The sequence below is a fragment of the Trachypithecus francoisi genome, unplaced genomic scaffold (assembly GCF_009764315.1).
Source record: "Trachypithecus francoisi isolate TF-2019V2 unplaced genomic scaffold, Tfra_2.0 Lachesis_group1, whole genome shotgun sequence".
In the NCBI taxonomy this organism is placed as follows: Eukaryota; Metazoa; Chordata; class Mammalia; order Primates; family Cercopithecidae; genus Trachypithecus; species Trachypithecus francoisi.
In genome coordinates this window covers 118,480,024-118,502,796 of record NW_022681454.1, presented here as the reverse complement: position 1 = coordinate 118,502,796, position 22,773 = coordinate 118,480,024, and the positions used below count along the sequence as shown (strand labels likewise).

General features: G+C 36.0%; 1 protein-coding gene across 5 annotated transcripts in view; it reads left to right on the top strand.

The window, feature by feature from the left end:
• Nucleotides 1-22,773, top strand: part of TRPC3 (transient receptor potential cation channel subfamily C member 3) — a 73,621-nt gene that overhangs the window by 39,789 nt on the left and 11,059 nt on the right. For 2 of the 5 annotated variants that reach the window (XM_033215163.1, XM_033215161.1), the window contains exons 5-9: nt 132-348; nt 1,813-2,046; nt 4,651-4,915; nt 7,713-7,908; nt 9,171-9,380. In XM_033215163.1, the coding sequence (XP_033071054.1) occupies nt 132-348; nt 1,813-2,046; nt 4,651-4,915; nt 7,713-7,908; nt 9,171-9,380 (1,122 nt within the window). Of the gene's footprint in view, nt 1-131; nt 349-1,812; nt 2,047-4,650; nt 4,916-7,712; nt 7,909-9,170; nt 9,381-10,634; nt 10,683-12,971; nt 13,056-22,773 lie in introns of all 5 variants that reach the window. The other 3 variants (XM_033215159.1, XM_033215164.1, XM_033215160.1) reach the window with 3 other exon arrangements.

Below are 22,773 nucleotides of genomic sequence, written 5' to 3'. Positions count from 1 at the left end.
AGCTTTTTGGAAACAGAAGCAGAATTTTGAGTCTTCTCCTTTCATCTATTTTTTTTTAATCCTATATTGTAATCTCCACAAGTGAAAGCCAGATTTTCTGAAGCAAACTTTTCCTCTTTGTTTTGTTATAGCTGGGGAAAATTCTGCGAAGCCCTTTTATGAAGTTTGTAGCACACGCAGCTTCTTTCATCATTTTCCTGGGCCTGCTTGTGTTCAATGCCTCAGACAGGTTCGAAGGCATCACCACGCTGCCCAATATCACAGTTATTGACTATCCCAAACAGATCTTCAGGGTGAAAACCACCCAGTTTACATGGACTGAAATGCTAATTATGGTCTGGGTTCTTGGTAAGCCTTTTATTTATTCTACCAAAAAGTAATTATAGAAATAATTGCCATTTTCTATTGAAAAAAATGTTATTATATCTTATATGGTGACAATATCACTGTTGCAAGATAAGCTAAATAGCAAAATAATCAAATAATTTTCAGCTAGGTAATGCTAAAAGGTGTTCCTTAACACTAAATAAAATTTTTTATGTGTAAAATGACCCTAATTACAAATATACCATGTTTCAGAAATCTAATTTCAATTGTTGAACAAGATGTAAGTTTTAAAATGTGACTCATTGTGATCAATTATTTAATTGAAATACTTGTGAAATAACCCAATGACTATCAACTGATGACAAATACTTTCTTTGTTGTTTAGTTCCAGAGATTTTAGGAGAGTTTTCGTTTTCAGAATGTTTGTTATTAGGTTGGGTGCAAAAGTAACTGTGGCTTTTACTATTTTTAAAATGACAAAAACTTCAATTACTTTTGTGCCAACCTATTTCATCTTACAATAACCCATTTTGAATAGCTGTGTTAAAGTAAGAATTTGAAGTAATGTGAGGAAAAGAATTTGTTGTGCTCTCTGCTAAGAAATGGAGATTGGAACCAGGTTGTTTATTTCTGATTAATCCGAAGTCATTTTTGTGTCTATTTTATCCAGTATGAGTCTTGATGTCTTCTCATTTTCTGAGTTAGTAGGTTAGTTCTTCCTCCCTCCTGTGGCCTCAGCCTAGGTCAAGTAATTATTTTATACATTTTCTTTTAAGCCATTAACTTTTTTTAAATTCTACAATATTTTCCCTTTATGTAGTCAGGACAATTTGTTAAGTTGTTAAGTTGTACTATTTTGTCCTCTTGTCCCAGAATGGCATTTTCTGCTTTCAGTTTCTTCAGAATGTCCTAGGGCCTCTCACTTAAGGGTTTCGTCTTTTTGAAATAATGTTACTCACTTTTTAGCATGACATGGAAATGAGAAGAGGGGATAAGAGTGTGATATGAGTATTATTGGTAAACCATTCTTCTTGTTAAAAATCTTGGGGACTTATTTCTCCAATAATCACTACGGTTTGATAACTAACCATTGTGATTATATAGAACATATTTTCTTCCCCAAAAGTCTTATAGGACAACTTGAAGAACCTTCCTTGCTTATTTTCTTTCCTTCTTTCTTCTCCTCACCCCCCTCCACTACCTCCTCTACATGAATAGAGACATTTCTGGTGCCACATGTAGACTGCTTCTCCAAATTCTAGTGTTGTGGGATGAATTATTTTCTTAGCAGGAGCTTCTTCCATTTAACTCTGCACAGGGCCTCAGTGACCATATAATCAGTCAGTCAATGCTTTGTGAGGCCTAGTACTGTGCTTGATGTGTAGGGTATTTTAGAGATACCTGTGGCCTGATGGTGGACACGGTAATGGCTTCTTGGTCTAGCCTGTAAAATCTGACCTGCACCTTCTGTATTTGTTGTGACAGGAATGATGTGGTCTGAGTGTAAAGAGCTCTGGCTGGAAGGACCTAGGGAATACATTTTGCAGTTGTGGAATGTGCTGGACTTTGGGATGCTCTCCATCTTCATTGCTGCTTTCACAGCCAGATTCCTAGCTTTCCTTCAGGCAACAAAGGCACAACAGTATGTGGACAGTTATGTCCAAGAGAGCGACCTCAGTGAAGTGACACTCCCACCAGAGATACAGTATTTCACTTATGGTAAGTTATTAGCTTCAGGGTCTCCTTATGTTTCAGGAAAGGTATTGGAACCACATTTTGGAAGGAAATGCCAATTAGAGTATGTTTAGTATAAGAGGTATATTGAATATTTATGGACAGTGGAGAAAGCATGAACTTTGGAACCTACAAAACTGGATTCATTTCAAGGCTCTGACCCCCTTTACTGTGTAAACTTGTTTAAGTCAACTTGCTTCACTGTGCCTCAGTTTTCATAGCTATAAAAAGACAATGTTACAAGGTGGAAGAAAATTACCTTTAAACCTATAAAATAATTACTATTGGGAGACTGTCTTAATTAGGGAAAAAATAGTTTGATAAACTGCTTGATGTGAAAGATAAGTCCCTGAGAGCAGGAGATAGATAATAAAAGTTGCCAAACTGCTCTGCAGGCAAAGTGAACAGTAATTCAACAGAGGCAGGAAGTAGGTTCTAAAGTGACCATGAGAATGTAAGCTCTGGAGAACCAGCAGAAATGTTGGGGGAGGATGTTGTCCTGCTCACATGTCATGGAATGGGGTTCATGTCAAATATCTCTATATTGTGAAGAGCAGTGAGACCTCAGCTGACACCCAGTGTGAAAGAACATTGATGCCTTCCTTGCCCCGTACAAACCAATGGTAAGTAATGTTAGCTTCCCTTCTCTTGAGGCCAAATTGAGGAGCCACAGTTAGCAAATTTGTATATAGTTGTAAAATCTGAAATCTGGAAAAGACTTTAGAAAGTGCTGTCTAATCTTCATCTTATAGGTAGGGGAACTCAGGCACAGAGTTTAACTGTGATCTGGTTGTGAAGAATAATTTTTTTGGGTGTAATTAGGGCACATTGTGATGAGTACAAGTAGCATGTAAACGTTATTGAAGGCTGGACTTCCGCTCCAAAATGTAAGATATAATTAAGCACCTCTGTTATTCTCAGCAAGCAAAAATTTTTATATACTAAGGAGGCTTGTTCAAATGAGCAAATGATCACCATTTGAATTAAAGAATTAATTTTAGATTGCATTTTATATATCTTGACTATTTCGTAACCTATTTATTTAAATTTATTCATGTATATTTAGTGGCTGTTGTCTGGAAGGGATGGATTCAGGCTTCCCTATCTTCTATATGTATTGTTTTGATCAAGTTTTTAACCTTTCTAAGTCTGGTTTCTGCATCTCTAAAAGAGGATAATAATATCAAATCCATAGGATCATTGAAAGCAGTATTTGACACATATTAAATAGTCAAGAAATGTTAGTTTTTTTAACTTTTATTTTATATTCAGAGGGTACATGTGCAGGTTTGTTACCTGAGTATATTGCATGATTCTGAGGTTTGGGGCTAGGAATGGCCTCATTACCCGGGTACTGAGCATATACCTAATAGATGTTTTTCAACCCTTTCCTCCACCCTCTAGTAGTTTCCAGTTTCATTGCTGCTATGTTTATGTCCATGAATACCCACTTTTTAGCTTCCACTTACAAGTGAAAACCTGCAGTATTTGGTTTTCTATTCCTGCGTTAATTCACTTAGGATAATGGCCTCCAGCTGCATTCATGTTGCTGCAAAGGACATGATTTTTATTCTTTTTTGTAGCTGCATAGTATTCCATGGAGTATATGTACCACATTTTCTTTATCCAATCCACTGTTGATGAGCACCTAGGTTGATTCCGTATCTTAGCTATTGTGAATAGTGTTGCAATGAAGATGCAAGTGCGTGTGTCTTTTGGTAAAACAATATGTTTTATTTTGGATATATACCCACTAATGGAATTGCTGGGTTGAATGGTAGTTCTGTTTTAAGTTCTTTGAGAAATCTTCAAAGTGCTTTCCACAGTGGCTGAACTGATCAATAAATGTTAAGTTTTGTTGTTATTGCAGATGTCTGCAATACATCCATTCTTTTGGGAGTGACTCAGTTTGCACAAAATTAACCACATAATATTTCATTGACCTGACAGGTCTGCTGCAGACTTAATAAGTGATCTTGAAAGGGTTTTTAGGGGTCCTCATTCTGAGTCTGTATCCAAAATTCTTTTACTTCAATGGCATTTTACATTTTTCAGGGACAAGTTATATTGCTGAGATATCATATTGTCAGCACCATTGTGATTCAGTGACATTCTCACTCCTCGAAATATTTTATTTGCATAAACTGTTGGATGAACTAATTTTCCCACAAAATATGGAAAAGAAGTTACACTCCAGCTGTGCCTATAGGATGACAAAATAACTGGTCAGTAAATTTAATAACTGAAGGGACAAATCAGTCAAGTCAGTTGTTTTGTCACCCTGGAAACAGTCTGTGTCTAACGAAGTGTTTTAACCTCTTCATGCTTTGTATTTTATTCTGTTTCTGCTCAATGTGAAGTCAGCTTAGTATCTTTATAATAGTGTACCCTCTATCAAAAGTAATATAGAGTTTACGTTTCTGGTTGAAGATGAAAATAATCCCTGGACAGTTAATTAAATCTAGAGTAGTTTCAACTGAGATGGTAACCACCTACCTACAAGATAGATCCTATTTAAGGTATTTGCTTTGCATAGTTGACAATGAATAGAAAGCTCCATTTTTAATCTCTTTCTCTCTTTTTTTCTAGCTAGAGATAAATGGCTCCCTTCTGACCCTCAGATTATATCTGAAGGCCTTTATGCCATAGCTGTTGTGCTCAGCTTCTCTCGGATTGCGTACATCCTCCCTGCAAATGAGAGCTTTGGCCCCCTGCAGATCTCTCTTGGAAGGACTGTAAAGGACATATTCAAGTTCATGGTCCTCTTTATTATGGTGTTTTTTGCCTTTATGATTGGCATGTTCATACTTTATTCTTACTACCTTGGGGCTAAAGTAAATGCTGCTTTTACCACGTAAGTAAAACATCTTTTTATAAAGGAAAGAGAAATTCTAACCAATCTACAGAAAGCATAGGAAAAATTTCTCTGACTGTAATAAAGATGTTTTTAAACACAGAAAATAATCCATCAAAAACAGCTAGTGCTTGTGTGTGATTACATTGCTCTGAAGGCTCATCTCTGAGCTTAGTGAGAGTTTGACCACAGAATGGGTCAGAATTTGGAAAAACCCTAGACAAAACTGGCTATATTAAGAAAACAGGATAACAGATTTATAATACTGGGTGTCTCTTGCATTATGTATAACATTAAAATTAGTTTCATCATTTTATAGCCAGCACTCTTCTTTCAAAACAGAAGCATCAGCTTTTATTTTAATATATTCATTGATCAGTACAGGGAGTTGAGTAAGAGGAAATTATAGCTAAACATTTTATAGCCCACTATCATAGTAATACCAGTTTCTTCGTTTGGCCATGCTGGTTTCTGCACTGGAGACTCACCTCTTCCATGAAGTCTTCCTTGATCAAGTTTCCTTAGTCATTTTCCCTTTAAGTTCCTTCAGCATGAAGACACCCAGATTGTGAGATCTGTTCTCACCCAGTGGTGTTTGGTTGTCATGGACATAGGGCCCCTGTTGTGTACTGCAGTTCTTCCAGGTGGGGAGGTCATAAACCCTCCCTGCACTCCGTTTTTTCCCAATAATGCCACTACTGGAAACAAACTATACACTCAGTAAGTACTCTATAGACCACAGTAGAATATCAAGCCCTTGTAGACATCTCAATTGTTCTAAAATGAATGTTTTAATAGTTAATATAGAACAGGTTTTGGAGGTGAAAGAGATTTGAAACTCGCTTTATTGTAATGAAGAAAAAAACCTGTTTTGAACCCAGCAGGGAAATGACAAAGAGATCTTGCACACAGTGTGACCCCTGCCCCCATTTTCCTTTTAACTCTATGGTAACTCATTTTATACATTCTATTTTCTTCACTGTTTTGTCTAGGGATGTGACCATACAATGTAATAGAAAGGACACAGGCTGAAAATCATGCAGACCTGGATTTGAATGCAATCTCTGCTGTTTTCTAGCTGTGGCTTTTGGTTAAGTTCCTGAACAATTCTCAGTGTCAGTTTCCTTATTTTTAAAATAAGCACAATAAAGTTTAAATAAGGTCGTTCTGACAATTATGTAAGGTGAGTTATATAAAGCCTCTTGCCCACAGTAGGAGCTCAGAACTGCCAGTGTCCTTTCCTTTTTTACTATCCCCCTCTTCCCACACATGCACTCCATATAGATTTGAAGAGAAGCTAGGGGCAGCAAGGTTTGCAAAGGAGCAAGAGGAAGGTGCAGGAGAATTTTGTGATACAGTCAAATAAATGGCAGGAAGAAAAAGGTTATAGTTTTTCTTACTCTCCTGTCAGCATCTATGCCATAACATCACACAGCCAAATGTTTCGTAATAGAGAGTAACTGTACAGGAATAGAGTTCTATTCAACCCTCCATCCTCAGGGTGTAGCAAAATTTCTAGAACATAATAGATGCTCTGTTAATATTTGTTTTATGAGTGAATGAATAAACTAGTACTAAAACCTACAAATCTATAAAATCGTTGTTATTTAGGATGTGTTATAACAAACTTAAAACGTACTTTTTCACAAATCTTTCTCTGAGAGAAAAAGACTTACTTTTAAAGGTGTAATGGAATTTTATGTGTGTAAATCTTTAATTTAATTATTATTAATTTAGTTCACTAGTGATTACAATTTGGTTCTGTAACAAAACCACCCAAATACATGTTGCCAAATATCATTTAATTAAGGGACAAAAGTAGGTAATTAGTCTGCTGAGGGTCTAAGTGCTAATTGTTGTGGTGGAAGAATCAGGAAGTACATTATATAAATTAAGGGAAAAGAACAGGAGTCTTTCATTCTGTTGCCTCCTCTTCATTTCCAGTTAAGTATTTCTAGGTAGGTAATATATTCCTGTGATAAAAAATTTAAATAGAGAAGTGTCTACAGGGAAATGCCTGTCCTCCGTACCCTTGGCACAGTCTCTTACTTCTCCTTAGTTCCCAGAGGCAATGGTTTCTTTTGAATATTTTCAGAGCTATTTTGTATATAAAAAAGAATATAAGTATTTGTATGCCCTTCTTTTTTATTTAAATGATAGAATATTTTACACTTGCTATATCCTATTTTTTCATTTAGTATATCTTTGATATAATTTTATATAAACACACAAAGCTCGATCTGTCTCATTTTCCCACAGTGGCTGCATAGCATTCCATCATATGGATATACCAGAATTATTTAGCCTGTTCCCTATTGATGGATATTTAGATTACTTTCATTCTTCCCTACTGCAAATGATGCTACAAGGAATATGTTTTTACATACTTTTTAAAAATTGGTTATATAATTTTCATCCCAACCCTGTTCTACTACAGAAAACCTGATTTAAATTTCTAAATCACATACAAAATCAAACAGCAAATTCCCCTTTTTGTAGGAGAAAGGAATGGTTATTGTGACTTGACTTCAGCTTTCTCCTGTGGAGTTCAGAGAATCTTCACTTGATGATAACTTCAGAAAAGCTAGACATTGGCACCATTTAATCACCAGTTCCTGAAAACCTGAGAGAATAATTTTTCTATGAAATGTCATAACAAAGTAGTTATACTCTTGGAGTATATTATGGTGGCATTTTACATCTGTACAGTAATTAGACCCTAACTTGTTTTTTACTTTTCACTCTTAGATATTGAAAACTGTTAACTTACTTACTTTTTACCTTATTTTTTCAACAGTGTAGAAGAAAGTTTCAAGACTTTATTTTGGTCAATATTTGGGTTGTCTGAAGTGACTTCTGTTGTGCTCAAATACGATCACAAATTCATAGAAAATATTGGATATGTTCTTTATGGAATATACAACGTAACTATGGTGGTCGTTTTACTCAACATGCTAATTGCTATGATTAATAGCTCATATCAAGAAATTGAGGTAAATCTGTTTTCTATCCATAGTGTCTATCCTTGTCATCCTATTCTGATAGCATACATCTGCTTCTGTATCCTATGGCTGAGCTCCAGCTCATATAACAAAGAGGCTTATATCCACACAGAGCCTGGGCCTTTCCCTGTGTTTTCTACCTGGATAGATAGCTATCCACATTCTGGTGTCTTCTAGGTGCACAGCAGGGTTCCCCGTGAATTTATTGCTGCTCTGCCTTCTCTCAGGGTATATTTCAGAAGTTTTGAAATAAGTGGCTAGAAGAAGTATTGGCCCTAAGGAAATTACTCTCTTTTCAATTAGCCAGCCCACCATTCTACCTGGTAGAATGACCAGATGTTTGGCAAACACTAATGGTGTTCTTTATCCAGTCAAAAGTTTGAGTATTCTAGAAATCTCTTGATTCTTGGTTTTGGATTGAGCTGGGTTTGGTACCTCTCTTCACTGTTGTATATATGTTTTCTTATGTCCTTCACTTCAGTGTTCAGTATCTTTTTAGTGCTTTGTGGTTTGTTAACTCCACCAAATCTCTATGTATGTTTTAGCAACTCATAATATATAGTGTCCTCAAAATAGAAGTTTTGGTCCTAATGGCCTTCTAGGCTGTGTGAACTGAGAGAGGCAGCTTCCTCCTAGTACGAACCCCCTTCCCTTCATTTCTCCTATCAGTTAGGGTGGTTATCTCCATCACCGTGGGCAGCACAGAGAATGAAAGGAAATGTAAGACAGGATCAGGCTACTCAGGGGCTTATGTGACATTTGGGGACATACGGTAAACACAGAAATGCCAAAAAGCAATTCATCTGAGAATCATTTTTTCCCCTTGCCCTTGAAATATAATATGCTGTGTCTACAACCTGGCTTGGATAGGTATAGGTGAGGAAGGAGGATGGGAAATAGGCAACTGATGTCAAACATGCAGAATTGACTGGGTGGGGGACAGAGGGAGGAATTAATCTTTTTATCTTTCCTTGGCACTCTATTTTTCTTGTCTTTTTTGCCTTGTTTTTGGATGGTAGACAGGAAGTTCTGGTTAAATTTCAGTGGGTACAGGTAGAGGCATATGAAAGAGAATGAGAATCTTTTATTTGAAAAATAAGAATATTATGTAGGTCTATAGAATGTATGTAGATAAATGTGTATAAGTTACCTATGTCAAAAACATAACTTAGATTCATTGTAAAAACCTATTAGCATCAGTTACTAGAATATTTAGCTTTTAAAATTAGTTTTTTTTCTATTTTGTGACACAGGATGACAGCGATGTAGAATGGAAGTTTGCTCGTTCAAAACTTTGGTTATCCTATTTTGATGATGGAAAAACATTACCTCCACCCTTCAGTCTAGTTCCTAGTCCAAAATCGTTTGTTTATTTCATCATGCGAATCATTAACTTCCCCAAATGCAGAAGGAGAAGGCTTCAGAAGGATATAGAAATGGGAATGGGTAACTCAAAGTCCAGGGTAGGTATTGAAAACTTACCAAGACCTTAAAATAAATGTTCTGTCTCTTTTTTTTCTTGTCTTTTGATGTTTGTTCAATAATTTTTATGTGTGAACTTAGAAGATGTTAAAAGTAACTGTCTAGTCCACAGTCTTTCACAGACTAATACTAAATATTTTCATGATGTTTCAAGAAGTCACTGAGTCAAGGCCCTGTTTTGATCAGAACATCATATAAACTACCAGATTGTAAACAAACAAAAAAGCCTTTAACTTGTTAAAAGTAACCAGAAAAGTTACTGTTAGAAAACACTTTGTTTTTGTGTGTTCCGTGCTTCTCAACTGTTATTCTGAAGTTACATAGTTTAAACTTCCAGCCTTCCTCTTGGTGTATGTATAGTTCACCACCACCATATTCTCCTTTTTTTGTAGAAACTTTCTATTTGGCTAAATAATCTTTTTTCCATTAGTGCCATAAAATAGATACAGGCCCAAGAGCACCCTCAAATAATCATAAGTACTCATTTTATAAATAAGCAAGAAACCCTTGAGTTATCCCAGTTGAGTCATAGTTTAATTTTAACAAAGAAGATAATTTTCATGATGGTACTTTGTTATCATGAACTAACTTTCAGAGATAGAATTGGTATAGATAGAAGGATGTGAGTGAACCTAAATAGTGGGGAATGAGGCAGACAGGAACAAATGTATGAAGTATAACTTTTTCAAAAATTGTGAAAATGGTCTGTAGCTATAACATCCTAAAAGCCCACAAGATATCAATGTTATCTCCATAAAGCATATGCCTTCCTGAGCGAAGGTAGATATTTTTTCTCAGTTGAAACTGGGAGAAAAAGTTAAGATTAGTGCAATTTAATTTATTGCTTTTTAAAATTGTTGTGAATCTTCAAGAATTGTATTCTTTAAGAAAGTGACCTTTTAAATCTTTTTTTTTGACCTGGATATGGGCTCTTAAGGCTATTGGGTTACAAGTCAGCAATTGGTTGTGACAGCCCATAATTTAAAATAATACCTCATGTATGCTGTGAGAAGCAGTATAACACAAAGAAGAGAGCTTCGGCATTAGACCTGGATTTGAATTGTGGCACTTGTGGCTTATTAGCAAGGAACATGGATAAATCACTTCACAACTCTGAGCCTTAATTGTCCACCAATTGTAGACAATTGTCTAACTCTGTAGAATTGTTGTGAGGATTATATGAGATCTACAAAGTTCCAGCCTCAACAAATATCAGTGCCCTTCCTCATTCACAGTTTACAAAGTGCTTTGCTGTACATTTGAACCTCATGCAACGCTGTGAGGTAGGTATTATCATTATTCCCATTTTATAGATAAGACAATTGAAGCTATTCAGATAACTTGCTTATGTGAGGTCACATAAACTGACCAGTGTGGGGTAGGTGCAGAATTCAAGTATTTTAGCATCAGATGCCTAGCTCTCTCTGCGGCACCCGGATGCCTCATGCTCAGCACCTGAGTCCACCCTTGGTTACCGGCCCACTTCCTCTCAGCAAGCTGTACCTTCAGCTGTGAGGTAACTGGTATCTTAAAGGAGTCGGGCTCTAGTTGTCACCCTGGGCAGCTCCTGCTGCTACTGAAATTGACTTTGCTTTGAGGGACCTTTGTTTTTTGGGGATTTATTAACTGAGGCTTTATTGCAAAAAAGAAGTCTCTCAAGTGTGGGAGCTCACAACCCTTGCACTTCACAGAACACACCTTGAATTTTCTTTCTGTAGGCAACAGGTCTCACTGACTTCGTTCCTGATATTATCATAATGTAGAAGGGGAAATACTAAACGTCAGTCTGAGAGGAGCACACACAGTAGGTTTGTGGCTACCTAGACCCCTGTAAAGAAAACATAGCCTGTTCACAGGAACGGGAAGGAAGCATTGCATTTAGGCTGTCCTCTCCTGCCTGTATCGTACCATTGACAGGAAAGAATAGCCTTTCTCAGAGAAGATGCTGGAAATAGAAAGTTGGACACTGATCTCTCAGGAGGCTTGCTCCTCGACTTTCCACTCTTCCCATATCTGGTTAAAAACTGGCACAATACAGTGTTCCTCCTCTGGAACTAAGACATCTAGGCCAGCAGAACGTGATGTTGCAGGAACAGGAAACAAAAATTTTGCTAGTGGATCACTAGGGGTGATGGTGAGTGGTGCCACTTCCACTTCCACCCCTTGATTCCCGGACCCGTGAATCCTGGCTATGGGAGAAATAGTACCACATATTGGACACTGATTCAGAGCATACACAGCCTTCTGGAGAACTCTGCCCCAGCCCTGCAAAATATTGTCACCTAGTTGGTTTTGTAATTGTGACTTCAAAAGGCCATTTCATCGTTCTATCAATCCAGCCACTTCAGGATGATGGGGAACATGGTAATATCAGTGGAATTCCATGAGCATGAGCCCACTGCTGTACTTCTTTAGCAATAAAGTGAGTGCTTTGGTCAGAGAAAAAAAAAACTGCCACAATAAATAAACAAATAAATTTTTGATTTTATTTTTTAAATTTTGCATACAGATGTTTGCATCTCTTTAATATTACTCATATTCATAGATACTCTTCATGTATTGAATGTAGCAGAAATTTGGAGAAATTATATTTTTCTATTTCTCTTTTTTAGAAGAGAGGGGAAGGAGCCTCAAGAAATCTTTCCGGCTAACCTAGACAGCTAACCTCAGTCAGCAATCAGATACTGGCCTCCAGTGGCTGATTGGAGAATTAACTGTTAGCTAAGGTTTTCGCCAGGCACAATTGTAAGAGAACAAAGGAAGGTCCTTTCCTATCAGCGCTACTTCCTTCTCTCTTAGCATCCCACACCTTCCTGAGTTACAATGGTGGGAAGTTAGGTGGTGAGGTGAATCATCTCTTTGGCTAGAGGGCCACGTCTTTGAATCACACCTTACAGTGGCAGAGCTTGTCCACAGATAAGAGGACCTGCTGATATACGTGCAGAGTAGGTAGTACCTGTGGGTTCCTCTTGTTTCCTGTTCCTACCCACTCAAAAGCTAAACCTTTAAAAGAAAAAGAGAGAAAAGAAAAGGAAACCAAAATTCTTTAGCCCAATTCTCTCCAAAATTGTGAACCTGACTCAGTATAAGGCCAAGATACTTTGGAAGATGGGTTATTTTGGCTAATATTTTAGGGCTGCAAAATACCAAATGGTGCCATCTGAACCTGCAATGTGTTTCTATTCAAGTCTAGGAGAGGAACTTAGACTCAGAAACAGATCGAACTTCTATGGAACTTGGCCTTCTAGATGACTTGAGTACATTTTGATAAAGTATGCAAGGTCCCCAGGAAAAATTATGTTTCTTATGAGCCAATTTTTAACATATAATTTCAATTAAATAGTTCTATTACAGTAGTACATCATGCCAACATTTTGATAAATGTGAGCATATTGCTCACAGTAATTTTAACCTTTGGGAATATATTACATCACTTAACAAAGCTCAACTTCCACAAAATGTTTCTTGGGAATGTTGACTCCAGAAATGTTATCAAGGAGAATAAATGGATTATATTTTTTATTCCAAATGAATGTATTCTAATTTACTAGGTTAATTGTATTTTTTCCTAGTTAAACCTCTTCACTCAGTCTAACTCAAGAGTTTTTGAATCACACAGTTTTAACAGCATTCTCAATCAGCCAACACGTTATCAGGTAAGCATTCATTAGACGTATCTCTTGATCTGTATGTGATTCCATATATGTCTGCGTGTGTGTTTGTGTGTGTGTCATGAGTTGAATTATATTCTTGAGATATGCCATGAGGATAGCTCAGAACAAAGAAAATGATTCAACACCTGTGAAATTTTTTTAAAAATTAAAAATAAAAGAAAATAGTATGTTAGTTGGAGGAGACTTTAGAAATCAGAGTCCAAGTCCTTCATTGTTTTTAACTAAGAGTTCCTCTCACAATATTGAAAGCAAAGTGTTGCTACAATTACCAAATAATGTATAACTTAAACTGGAGAAAGCAGTAGAAGACAGAGTATGTTAGAATGAATAATTCTCCCACAGCAGGAAAACTTGGTTTTTCTCTCTGTTTTTCTTTCAGGTGATCCATTTTTTAAATGGATTGTTTGGCTATACTGTTTCATGAGTACTATTTTAAAATATCTTCTGCATTTTGATACTGGATGTGACATTTGAACACTATTCTCCAACTCAGGGGAAGTTATAGCCCTTTGTTTTTCATCTAGTTGATCATTTTGATCATGAAGTCTTTGACTTTCTGATGTGTATAAGTTCACAAAAGTGAAGATCAAGGAATTTATAATATATTGGTGATGTCAATTACTGCATATTGTTCTATTCCTTATCCAATTTTTTAAGAAGCAGGAAACCACAAAATAGCTCAGCACACTGATTGTCAGTCTTTTTTTTTTCAAGAAAATTTTTGTAAATTTTACATATTTGTTTATTTTTGTGTTATTGATTTTGTCTAACTTTATTTTTAATTGATAAATAATTGTACATATTCATTGTCTACATAGTGATATTTTGATACATATATAGGGATCAGATCAGGGTAATTAGCATATCTGTCATCTCAGACATCTATCATTTCTTTGTGTTGGTAACATTCAATATCCTTCTAGCTATATGAAACTGTATGATATTAAAATATCATTGTTAACTATGGTCATGCTATAATAGTGTAGAACAGTAGTCCCCAACCTTTTTGGCACCAGGGACCGGTTTTGTGGAAGACGGTTTTTTCACGGATGGGGTGGGGTGATGGTTTCAGGATGAAAGTGTTCCACCTCAGATCATCAGGCATTAGATTCTCATAAGGAGTGTGCAACCTAGATCCCTCACATACGCAGTTCACAATAGGGTTCACAATAATAGAAGAATCTGATGCCGCTGCTGATCTGACAGGAAGTGGAGCTCAGGCGGTAATGCTTGCTTGCCAGCCTCTCACCTCCTGCTGTGCAACCTGGTTCCCGACAGGCCACGGACAGGTGCCAGTCCTTCGCCTGGGGGTTGGGGATTCCTGGTGTAGAACACTAGAACTTACTCCTCCTATCTAGTGGTAATCTTGTTTCCTTTAACAAATCTCTCCATATCCCCCCCACCCCTACCTTTCCCAGTCTCTAGTATCCTCTGTCCTACATTTTACCTCTATGAGATCAACTTTTGTTTTAGCTTCCGCAAATGAGATAGAACATGCGGTGCTTAACTTTATGTTCCTGGCTCTTTCACTTAACATAATGTCCTTCAGTTCTATCCATGTTGCTGCAAATGACGGGATTTCAATCTTTTTTATAGATTCTATTGTGTATATATACTACATTTTTTATACATTCATCTATTAGACACCTAGGTTGATTTCATATTTTGAATATTGTGAATAGTGCTGCAATAAAACATGTGGGTGCAGTTGTCTCTTTGGTATGATGATTTCTTTTCCTTTAGATAAATTCCCAGGAGTGGAGTTGCTGGATCATACGGTAGCTCTCTTTGTAGTTTTTGGAAAATCCTCCATACTGTTCTACATAGTGGTTGTACTAGTTTACATTCCCACCAATAACATTAGAGTTCTCTTTCTCTGCATTCTTGCCAGCATTTTTTTTTTTTTTCTTTTTTGTCTTTTCGATTGTAGCCATTCTAACTGGAGTGAGATGATACCTCATTGTGGTTTGGTTAGTGATGTTGAACATTTTTTCATCTATTGTTGACCATTTGTATGTATTTTTTTGAGAAATGTCTGTTCAGATTATTTGCCCATTTTTAATTGGAATTTTTTTTTTTTTTTTTTTTTTTTGCTGTTGAGGTTATTGAGTTCCTTGTATATTCTGGATATTAATCCCCTATTGGATGAGCAATTTGCAAATATTTTCTCCCGTTTCGTAGGTTGTCTTTTCACTGTTGTTGTTTCCTTTGTTGTGCAGAAGTCTTTGGTTTGGTATGATCCCATATGTTTATTTTTGCTTTTGTTACTTGTGCTTTTGAGGTCTTGTTCATAAAGTATTTTCCCAGACCAATGTCCTGAAGCATTTCTCCTATATTTTTTTCTACTAGTTTTATCATTTCAGGTCTTACATTTAGGTCTTTGATCTATTTTGCACTGATTTTTATACAAGGTGAGAAGTGGGAGTCTAGTCTCATTCTTCTGCATATGGATATCCAGTTTTCCCAGCATCCATTACTAAAGAGACTGTCCTTTTCCCAATAAGTGTTTTTGGTGTCTTTGTAAAAACTCAGTTGGTTCTAGATACATGGATAATTTCTGAGTTCTTAATTCTGTTCCATAGGTTTATGTGTCTGTTTTTTTTTTTTTTTTTTGCCAGTACCTTGTGGTTTTGGTTTCTACAGCCTGGTAATATATTTTAAGGTCTGATTGTGTGATACTTCCAGTTTTTTTCTTTTTGTTCAGGATTGCTTTGGCTGTTTGGGGTCTTTTATGATTCCCTACAAATTTTAGGATATTTTTCCTATTTCTGTGAATAATGTCATTGGTATTTTGATAGGAGTTGCATTGAATCTGTAGATTGCTTTGAGCACTATTGTCATTTTAACAGTAGTAATCCTTCCGATCCATGAGCATGGGGTACATTTCCCTTTGTTTGTATCCTCTTCAGTTTCTTTCATCAGTGTTTTGTAGTTTTCCTTGAAGAGGTCTTTCATCTCCTTGGTTAATGTATTCCTGGGTATTGTAAATGGCATTGCCTTTTTTATTTTCTTTTCCAAATAGTTTGTTGTTCGTGTATAGAAATGCGACTGATTTTTGTATGTTAATTTTGTATTCTGCAACTTTACTGAATTTGTTTATTAGTTCTAAAAGTTATTGGTAGAGTCTATAGGTTTTTCAATGTATAAGATCATGTTGTCTGCAGACAGGGACAATTTGATTTCCTTCTTTCCAATTTGGATACCCTTTCTTTCTTTCTCTTGCCTAATTGTTCTGGCCAGAACGTCCAGTACTATGTTGAATAAAAGTGGTGATAGTGGGCATCCTTTTCTTGTTACAGTTCTAAAAAAGCTTCCAGCTTTTCCCAGTTCAGTAAGATGTTAGCTGTGGGTTTGTTATGTGCCTTTATTACATTGAGATGCTTTCTTTCTATACTTAATTTATTAAGATTTTTTTATCATTAAGGAATACTGAATTTTATGAAAAGCTTTTATCATCTGTTGAGATAATCATACGGTTTTTATCCTTCATTCTGTTGATGTGATGTATGATGTTTATTGGTTTTTGTATGCTGAAACATCCTTGCATTCCTGGGATAAATCCCACTTGACTTATCAAGTGGAATTTTGATGTGATTTTGGATTTGATTTATTAGTATTTTATTGAGGATTTTTACATCTGTGTTCATCAAGGATATTGGCCTATAGTTTTATTGAGTGCTTATTTTGGTATTGGGGTTATACTGGTCTCATAAAGTGAGTTAAGAAGAATTCCTTCTGCTTTAATTTTTCTGAATAGTTTGAGAATAATTGGTATTAATTCTTCTTTAAAGGTTCAGTGGAATTCAGCAGTGAAACCATTTGGTCCTGGACTTTATTTTATTATTATTTTTTTGGAAGATGTTTTATGCACTCATTTAATCTTGTTACCTGTTTTTGGTCTGTTTAGATTTTCTATTTCTTCTTGGTTCAATCTTGGTAGACTGAATGTGTCCATGATTTTATCTATTTTCCCAGGTTTTCTAATTTATTGGCATATGGTTATTCATAGATCTTTCATATTTCTGTGCTATCCATTGTGATGTCTCCTTTTTCATTTTCTGATTTTATTTATTTGAGCCTTATCTCTCTGTTTTTAAGTTACTCTAGCTAATGGTTTGTCAATTTTGTTTATCTTTAAAAAAAAAAAACTTTGTTTTGTTGATTTTTTTGTATTTAGTCTCAATTTTGTTTATTTCTGCTCTAATCTTTATTATTTCTTCTACCAATTTGGGGTTTGATTTGTTCATGCTTTTCTTTCATGCTTTTTTCAAGCATTTTTTATGCTTTTTTTCCCCTTTATGTGCTTCATTAGATTGCTTATTTGAAATCTTCCTAGTTTTTTGATGGATGTTGGCATTTATTGCTATAAACTTGGCGCTTACTCCTGTTTTTGCTGTGTTGCATGAGTGTTGGTTGTATTTCTATTTTCACTCATTTCAAGGAATATTAAAATTTCATTCTTAATTTTTTCTTTGACCCATTGGTCATTCAGGAATATGTTGTTTAATTTTCATGTATTTGCATAGTTTCAAGTGTGCCTTTTGTTATGATGTCTAATTTTATTCCATTGTAGTCAGTTAAAATACTTGATATAATTTTGATTTTATTAAGTTTCTGAGACTTGTTTTATGTCCTAACATGTGGTCAATCCTAGAGAATGTACCACGTGCTGATTAAAAGAATGTATGTTTTGGGGTTGGGTCTGGTAGCTCACACCTGTAATCATAACACTTTGGGAGGCCAAGGCAGAGGGATTGCTTAAGCTCAGGAGTTTGAGACCAGCCCAAGCAACATGGTGAGACCCCACCTCTACAAAAGTGAAAAAAATTAGCCAGGCATAGTGGCACATGCCTGTAATCCTAGACACTTGGGAAGCTGAGGTAGGAGGATCTCTTGAGCCCAGGAAGTTGAGGCTGCAGTGAGCCATGGTTGCACAACTGCACTCCAGCCTAGGGGACAGTGTGAGACACTGTTTCAAAAAAGAAAAGAAAAAAAAAAAAAGTGTACTTCCAGCTGTTGGATAAAATGTTCCATAAATGTATTTTTGGTCCATTGGTCTTGGTGTAGTTTAAATCTGATGGTTTTTTTGTTGATTTTCTGTCTAAATGATCTGTCTAATGCTGAGAGTGAGGTTGAAGTCCCCAACTATTATTATATTAGGATGTATTTCTCCCTTTAGACTTAATAATATTTGCTTTATTTATCTGAGTGCTCTGGTATTGGGTGCATATATAGTTACAACTGGTATATTCTCTTGCTGAGCCAATCCCCTTATTATTATATAATGCCTTTCTTTGTCTCTTTTTAAAGTTTTACTTTTAATAGTTACAGTGTATTCCATCATATGGTTATACTTATTTAATCATTCTTTTATTGATGGAAATAGAGGATATTGCTAATATTTACTATTACAAGCAATACTATAGTAAGTCATTTTGTATATATAACATCTCAATCATGAACAAATACATGGAATTGTCTGGTTAAAATATATTTGAATTTTAATTTTTTAGCTGTTATACTGATGGAGCTTGTACTAACTTACATTCTTACAATAAATATGTGAGAGCACCTATTTCCTCCTTAATTTACAAACACTGTGTTACCAAAGGTTCTTATCTTCACCAGATAGGTTAAAATGTGCTGCTTTGCATTTCTTTATCATGAATGAGTTTTACCTTCTTTTTTATGTTTAATGTCATATATACTTATGACTTCATATATATTTGCTTTTCTTGATGGGCTTTTTGTTATCAATAAAGAGGAATTCTTCATATTTTAACAATATCAGCCTTTGTGTTATGACCTAGGAATGTTTTTACCAGTTTGTGTCTTTTTAATATTTAAAGCATTTTTTCCCATCCACAACTTGTTTTATTTTTGTATAGTCAACTTTACAAATTGTTGATGGCATCAGGTTTTGTGTCCTACTTGGAAAGATTTTCCCCCATAGGAGATTATTTAATATTTTTAACTCATATTTCTTTAGTTCTTTCACTTCTTTGGACTCTGAAAATATTTGGCTCATATAGAATATATTTTCATTTAACCTGTAGGATGGGAATCCAAATATGTTGTCTCTCCAGATTATTATACAGCTGGGTGTGTTGAATAATCTGTCTTTTCTATTGATTTGAAATACCACTTTAATAATTTACTAAATTCCTGTATGAATCTATTTCTAGGCTTTACATTCTGTTCCACTGATCTGTCTATTCATGCTGTAGAACCCACATTAACATAATTGTTATAGTTTAAGAAAAAAATCAACAAACACACATACATGTGCATGCTTGCACATGTGTACATATGCGTGTGCACACACATACACATCCTTCAGGGTTTTTTTTTTTTTTTTTTTTACAGAATTTCCTATTGTTTTTCATTTCCTTTTTTTTTTTTTTTTTTTTCTTTTCTTTTCTTGAGACAGAGTCTCCCTCTCTTGCCCAGGTTGGAGTGCAGTAGTGCAGTCTTGGCTCACTGCAACCTCCAACTCCTGGATTCAAGCAATTCTCCTGCCTCAGCCTCCCAAGTAGCTGGGACTACTGGTGCCTGCCACCACACCCACCTAATTTTGTATTTTTAGTAGAGTTGGGGTTTCACCATGTTGACCAGGCTGGTCTTGAACTCCTGACCTCAAGTGATCCACTTGCCTCGGCCTCCCAAAATGCTGGGATTATAGGTATGAGCCACCAGCACCCAACCTCTTCCTTATTTTTCTATTTGAATTTTAAGGTGGGTTTGTCTGCTGGTGTCTTTATTTTGATCGCATTAAGGCAAATTGAAGCTTTATAATTTCTTTTCTAAGGATATGATACTTTTCGATTTATTAGGTCTTCTTTTGTGTATTTGGTGACATTTTAAAGTAGTCCCCTTATTGTTTATATTAATTATGATTAATTTGGTGCAGTTCTCACAAAACCACCACATACCAACCTTTAAATGGCTAAAAGAAAATAGAAATTTATTTCTCTCTCATGTCCCTAATGTGGTACCTAACAATGTCAGGGACCCAGGCTTTTTCCATCATATTACTGCATCATGAATGGTTTCAGTCTAACATTATCTCATGTTCCAAGAAAGCTCCTGGAGCTCTGCCTGTTATTTCTACATTCCAAAATGTAGTTAGAAAGTGATAGAGAAGAAAGTTCTGTCCTATCAGAAACCTCTGTAAACCACCTATCTGCAATGGAGCCTGGGAAATAAAGTCCTAATTTCAAGTGGCCACGCGCCAAGTCAAAAAGCTGCAGAAGAGAAATGGTAGTGTCTGCCGAAGTGGACTATGCTATATGTCTTGGTGTTTATCTTAATACTTTTAAACATACTTAGGTCTCTGTTAATTGATTGATATGTTTCAAGTTTTATCTTTTGATCCTTCAGCTCTAAACTATGAAGAAAATCAATATGCGTATTTACACCATTTTCCCCCTTCCTCTCCCAGCTCCTGCTTGTTAAATTATTAGAACTGTGCTTGTTGGGGGAAGAATAGTAATTTTCTTAATCCCTTTAGGTTCAGTACCTGGGGGCTATGAATTAAACTGATAAATGACTGATAAACAGGAGGGGGAAAAGGATTATTTATGCATGCAGTGCACATACATGTAGAAAAACTCAGTGATGAGTGGCTTAAAGGGGTAGTTAGCATTTGGGGCTTATATACCAACTTAACAAAGGACAAGAAGTTCGTGGAGAAGTGATGACCAAGGAAAAAGTGTTTGGGTTGCTAAAGGTAGTAAATTGTTGGAAGGTGGAGGAAACTGATAGAAGATACAGGTTATTATAGTAAGGTTTGCTTGTGCAGAACCACCTTGGTGATGACTTTCTGTCCCCAGTGGTAATGATTGTTTTTCTCCTCCTAACCTGAGAGGGGGAGAGGAGGAAGACCTTCACAAAGGGAAATGTATGTCTTGTTTTTAGGCAGATGGGTTAGGGCAGAGAGCTCTTTCTCTGTTTGCTACTTTTCAATTGCCTTCGGCTCAAAATAATCCTTATGCCAAAATGGTATATTTTGGGGTGGCATACTCTGATCTACTTCACTACCTTTTCAGGACTATAGCCTACATTTGGTTTAATTTTAGTCCCACAGTTAAACGTAGTCGGTATTCACCAGCAGTCTTTTTTGCCATAATTTTCTGTTTATCTCTTTGTTAGCTTAAGTTTGTCTTTTTGTAGTTCCTTCAAGAAGAGTTTGTGGGAACTATGTTCTCTGAGTGAGTTTATGTTGTAAATTAGTTTCCATTTCTATGTATTTATATTGACTACCTGTAATATACTTAGGTGATAATTTATTTTTAATGTATGTGTAGACGTTGCTCCAGAGCCTCCTGGAATGGAATGTTGATGTGGAAGAGTTTGAGGCCAGACTGATTGTTTTCCTCATATAGTTGACCTGAGCTTTTAGTTTGAATGCCCCAAATATCTTTATCTTTTAAATCCAACAACTTGGTATTGATTGTTCTATAGGTGGATCTGTACCAATTTTTCCTGGCACACACTGTGGCCATTGTTTTTTGTTTGTTTGTTTTTTTGTTTTTTTAGATGGAGTCTTGCTCTGTTGCCCAGGCTGGAGCACAGTGGCGTGATCTCAGCTCACTACAACCTCCACCTCCCAGGTTCAAGCAATTGTCCTGCCTCAGCCTCCCAAGTAGCTGGGACTACAGGTGCCGCCACCATGCCCAGTCAATTTTTGTATTTTTTTAGTAGAGATGGGGTTTCATTGTGTTAGCCAGGATAGTCTCAATCTCCTGACCTCGTGATCCATCTGCCTCAGCCTCCTAAAGAGCTGGGATTACAGGAATGAGCCACTGCACCCAGCCACACTATGGCCTTTCAATATGTATATTTAGTCTTCTTTTAATTTTTGAATAATTTTATTGATGAATATCTTGAAGTATTTTTTCTGCTCCATTATTTTGGATTTCTTCTTCAAAGACACCAATTTAAAGCCTACTGAATTCTTCTTGACTGTCTTCATATCTACCATTTTTTCCCTATTCATTTTGAATTTTTCATCCATTTCTATTTTTGGCTCTTTTTTCTCAAACTTTATTTTATTTTTTAATTTTATTTTTAATTGACACATTATAATATGCATACTTATGGCAAACAGTGTGATATTTCAATACATGTATACATTGTACAAAGGATCAAAGCAGTGTATTTGGCGTGTTCATCGCCTTGTTCATTTATCATTTCTTTGTAGTAAGACCATTCAAAATCCTCTCTTATAGCTATTTTAAAACATACAATACAATGTTAACTATAGTCCCCCTACTGTGCCCTGTAACACCTTAACTTACTTCTTCTATCCCCCTATAACTTTGTACCTGGTGACCAACTTCTCCCCACCTCCCATTCCCCCTGCCCTCTCCAACTTCTGGTAGCCACTATTCTACTCTCTACTTCTATGAGATAAACTGTTTAAGATGTCATGTATGAGTAAGATCATATGATATTTGCCTTTCTGTACCTGGCTTATTTCATTTAACATGATGTCCTCCAGGTCCATCTGTGTTGCCACAAAGACAGAATGTCATTGTGGCTGAGTAGAATTCCACTGTGTGTATATATGCAACTATACTTTCTTTATCTGTTCATCTGTTGATGGACAGTTAGGTTGATTCCATATTTTGGCTATTGTGAATAGTGCTGCAGTAAACATGAGAGTGCAGATATCTCTTCACCATACTGATTTCATTTC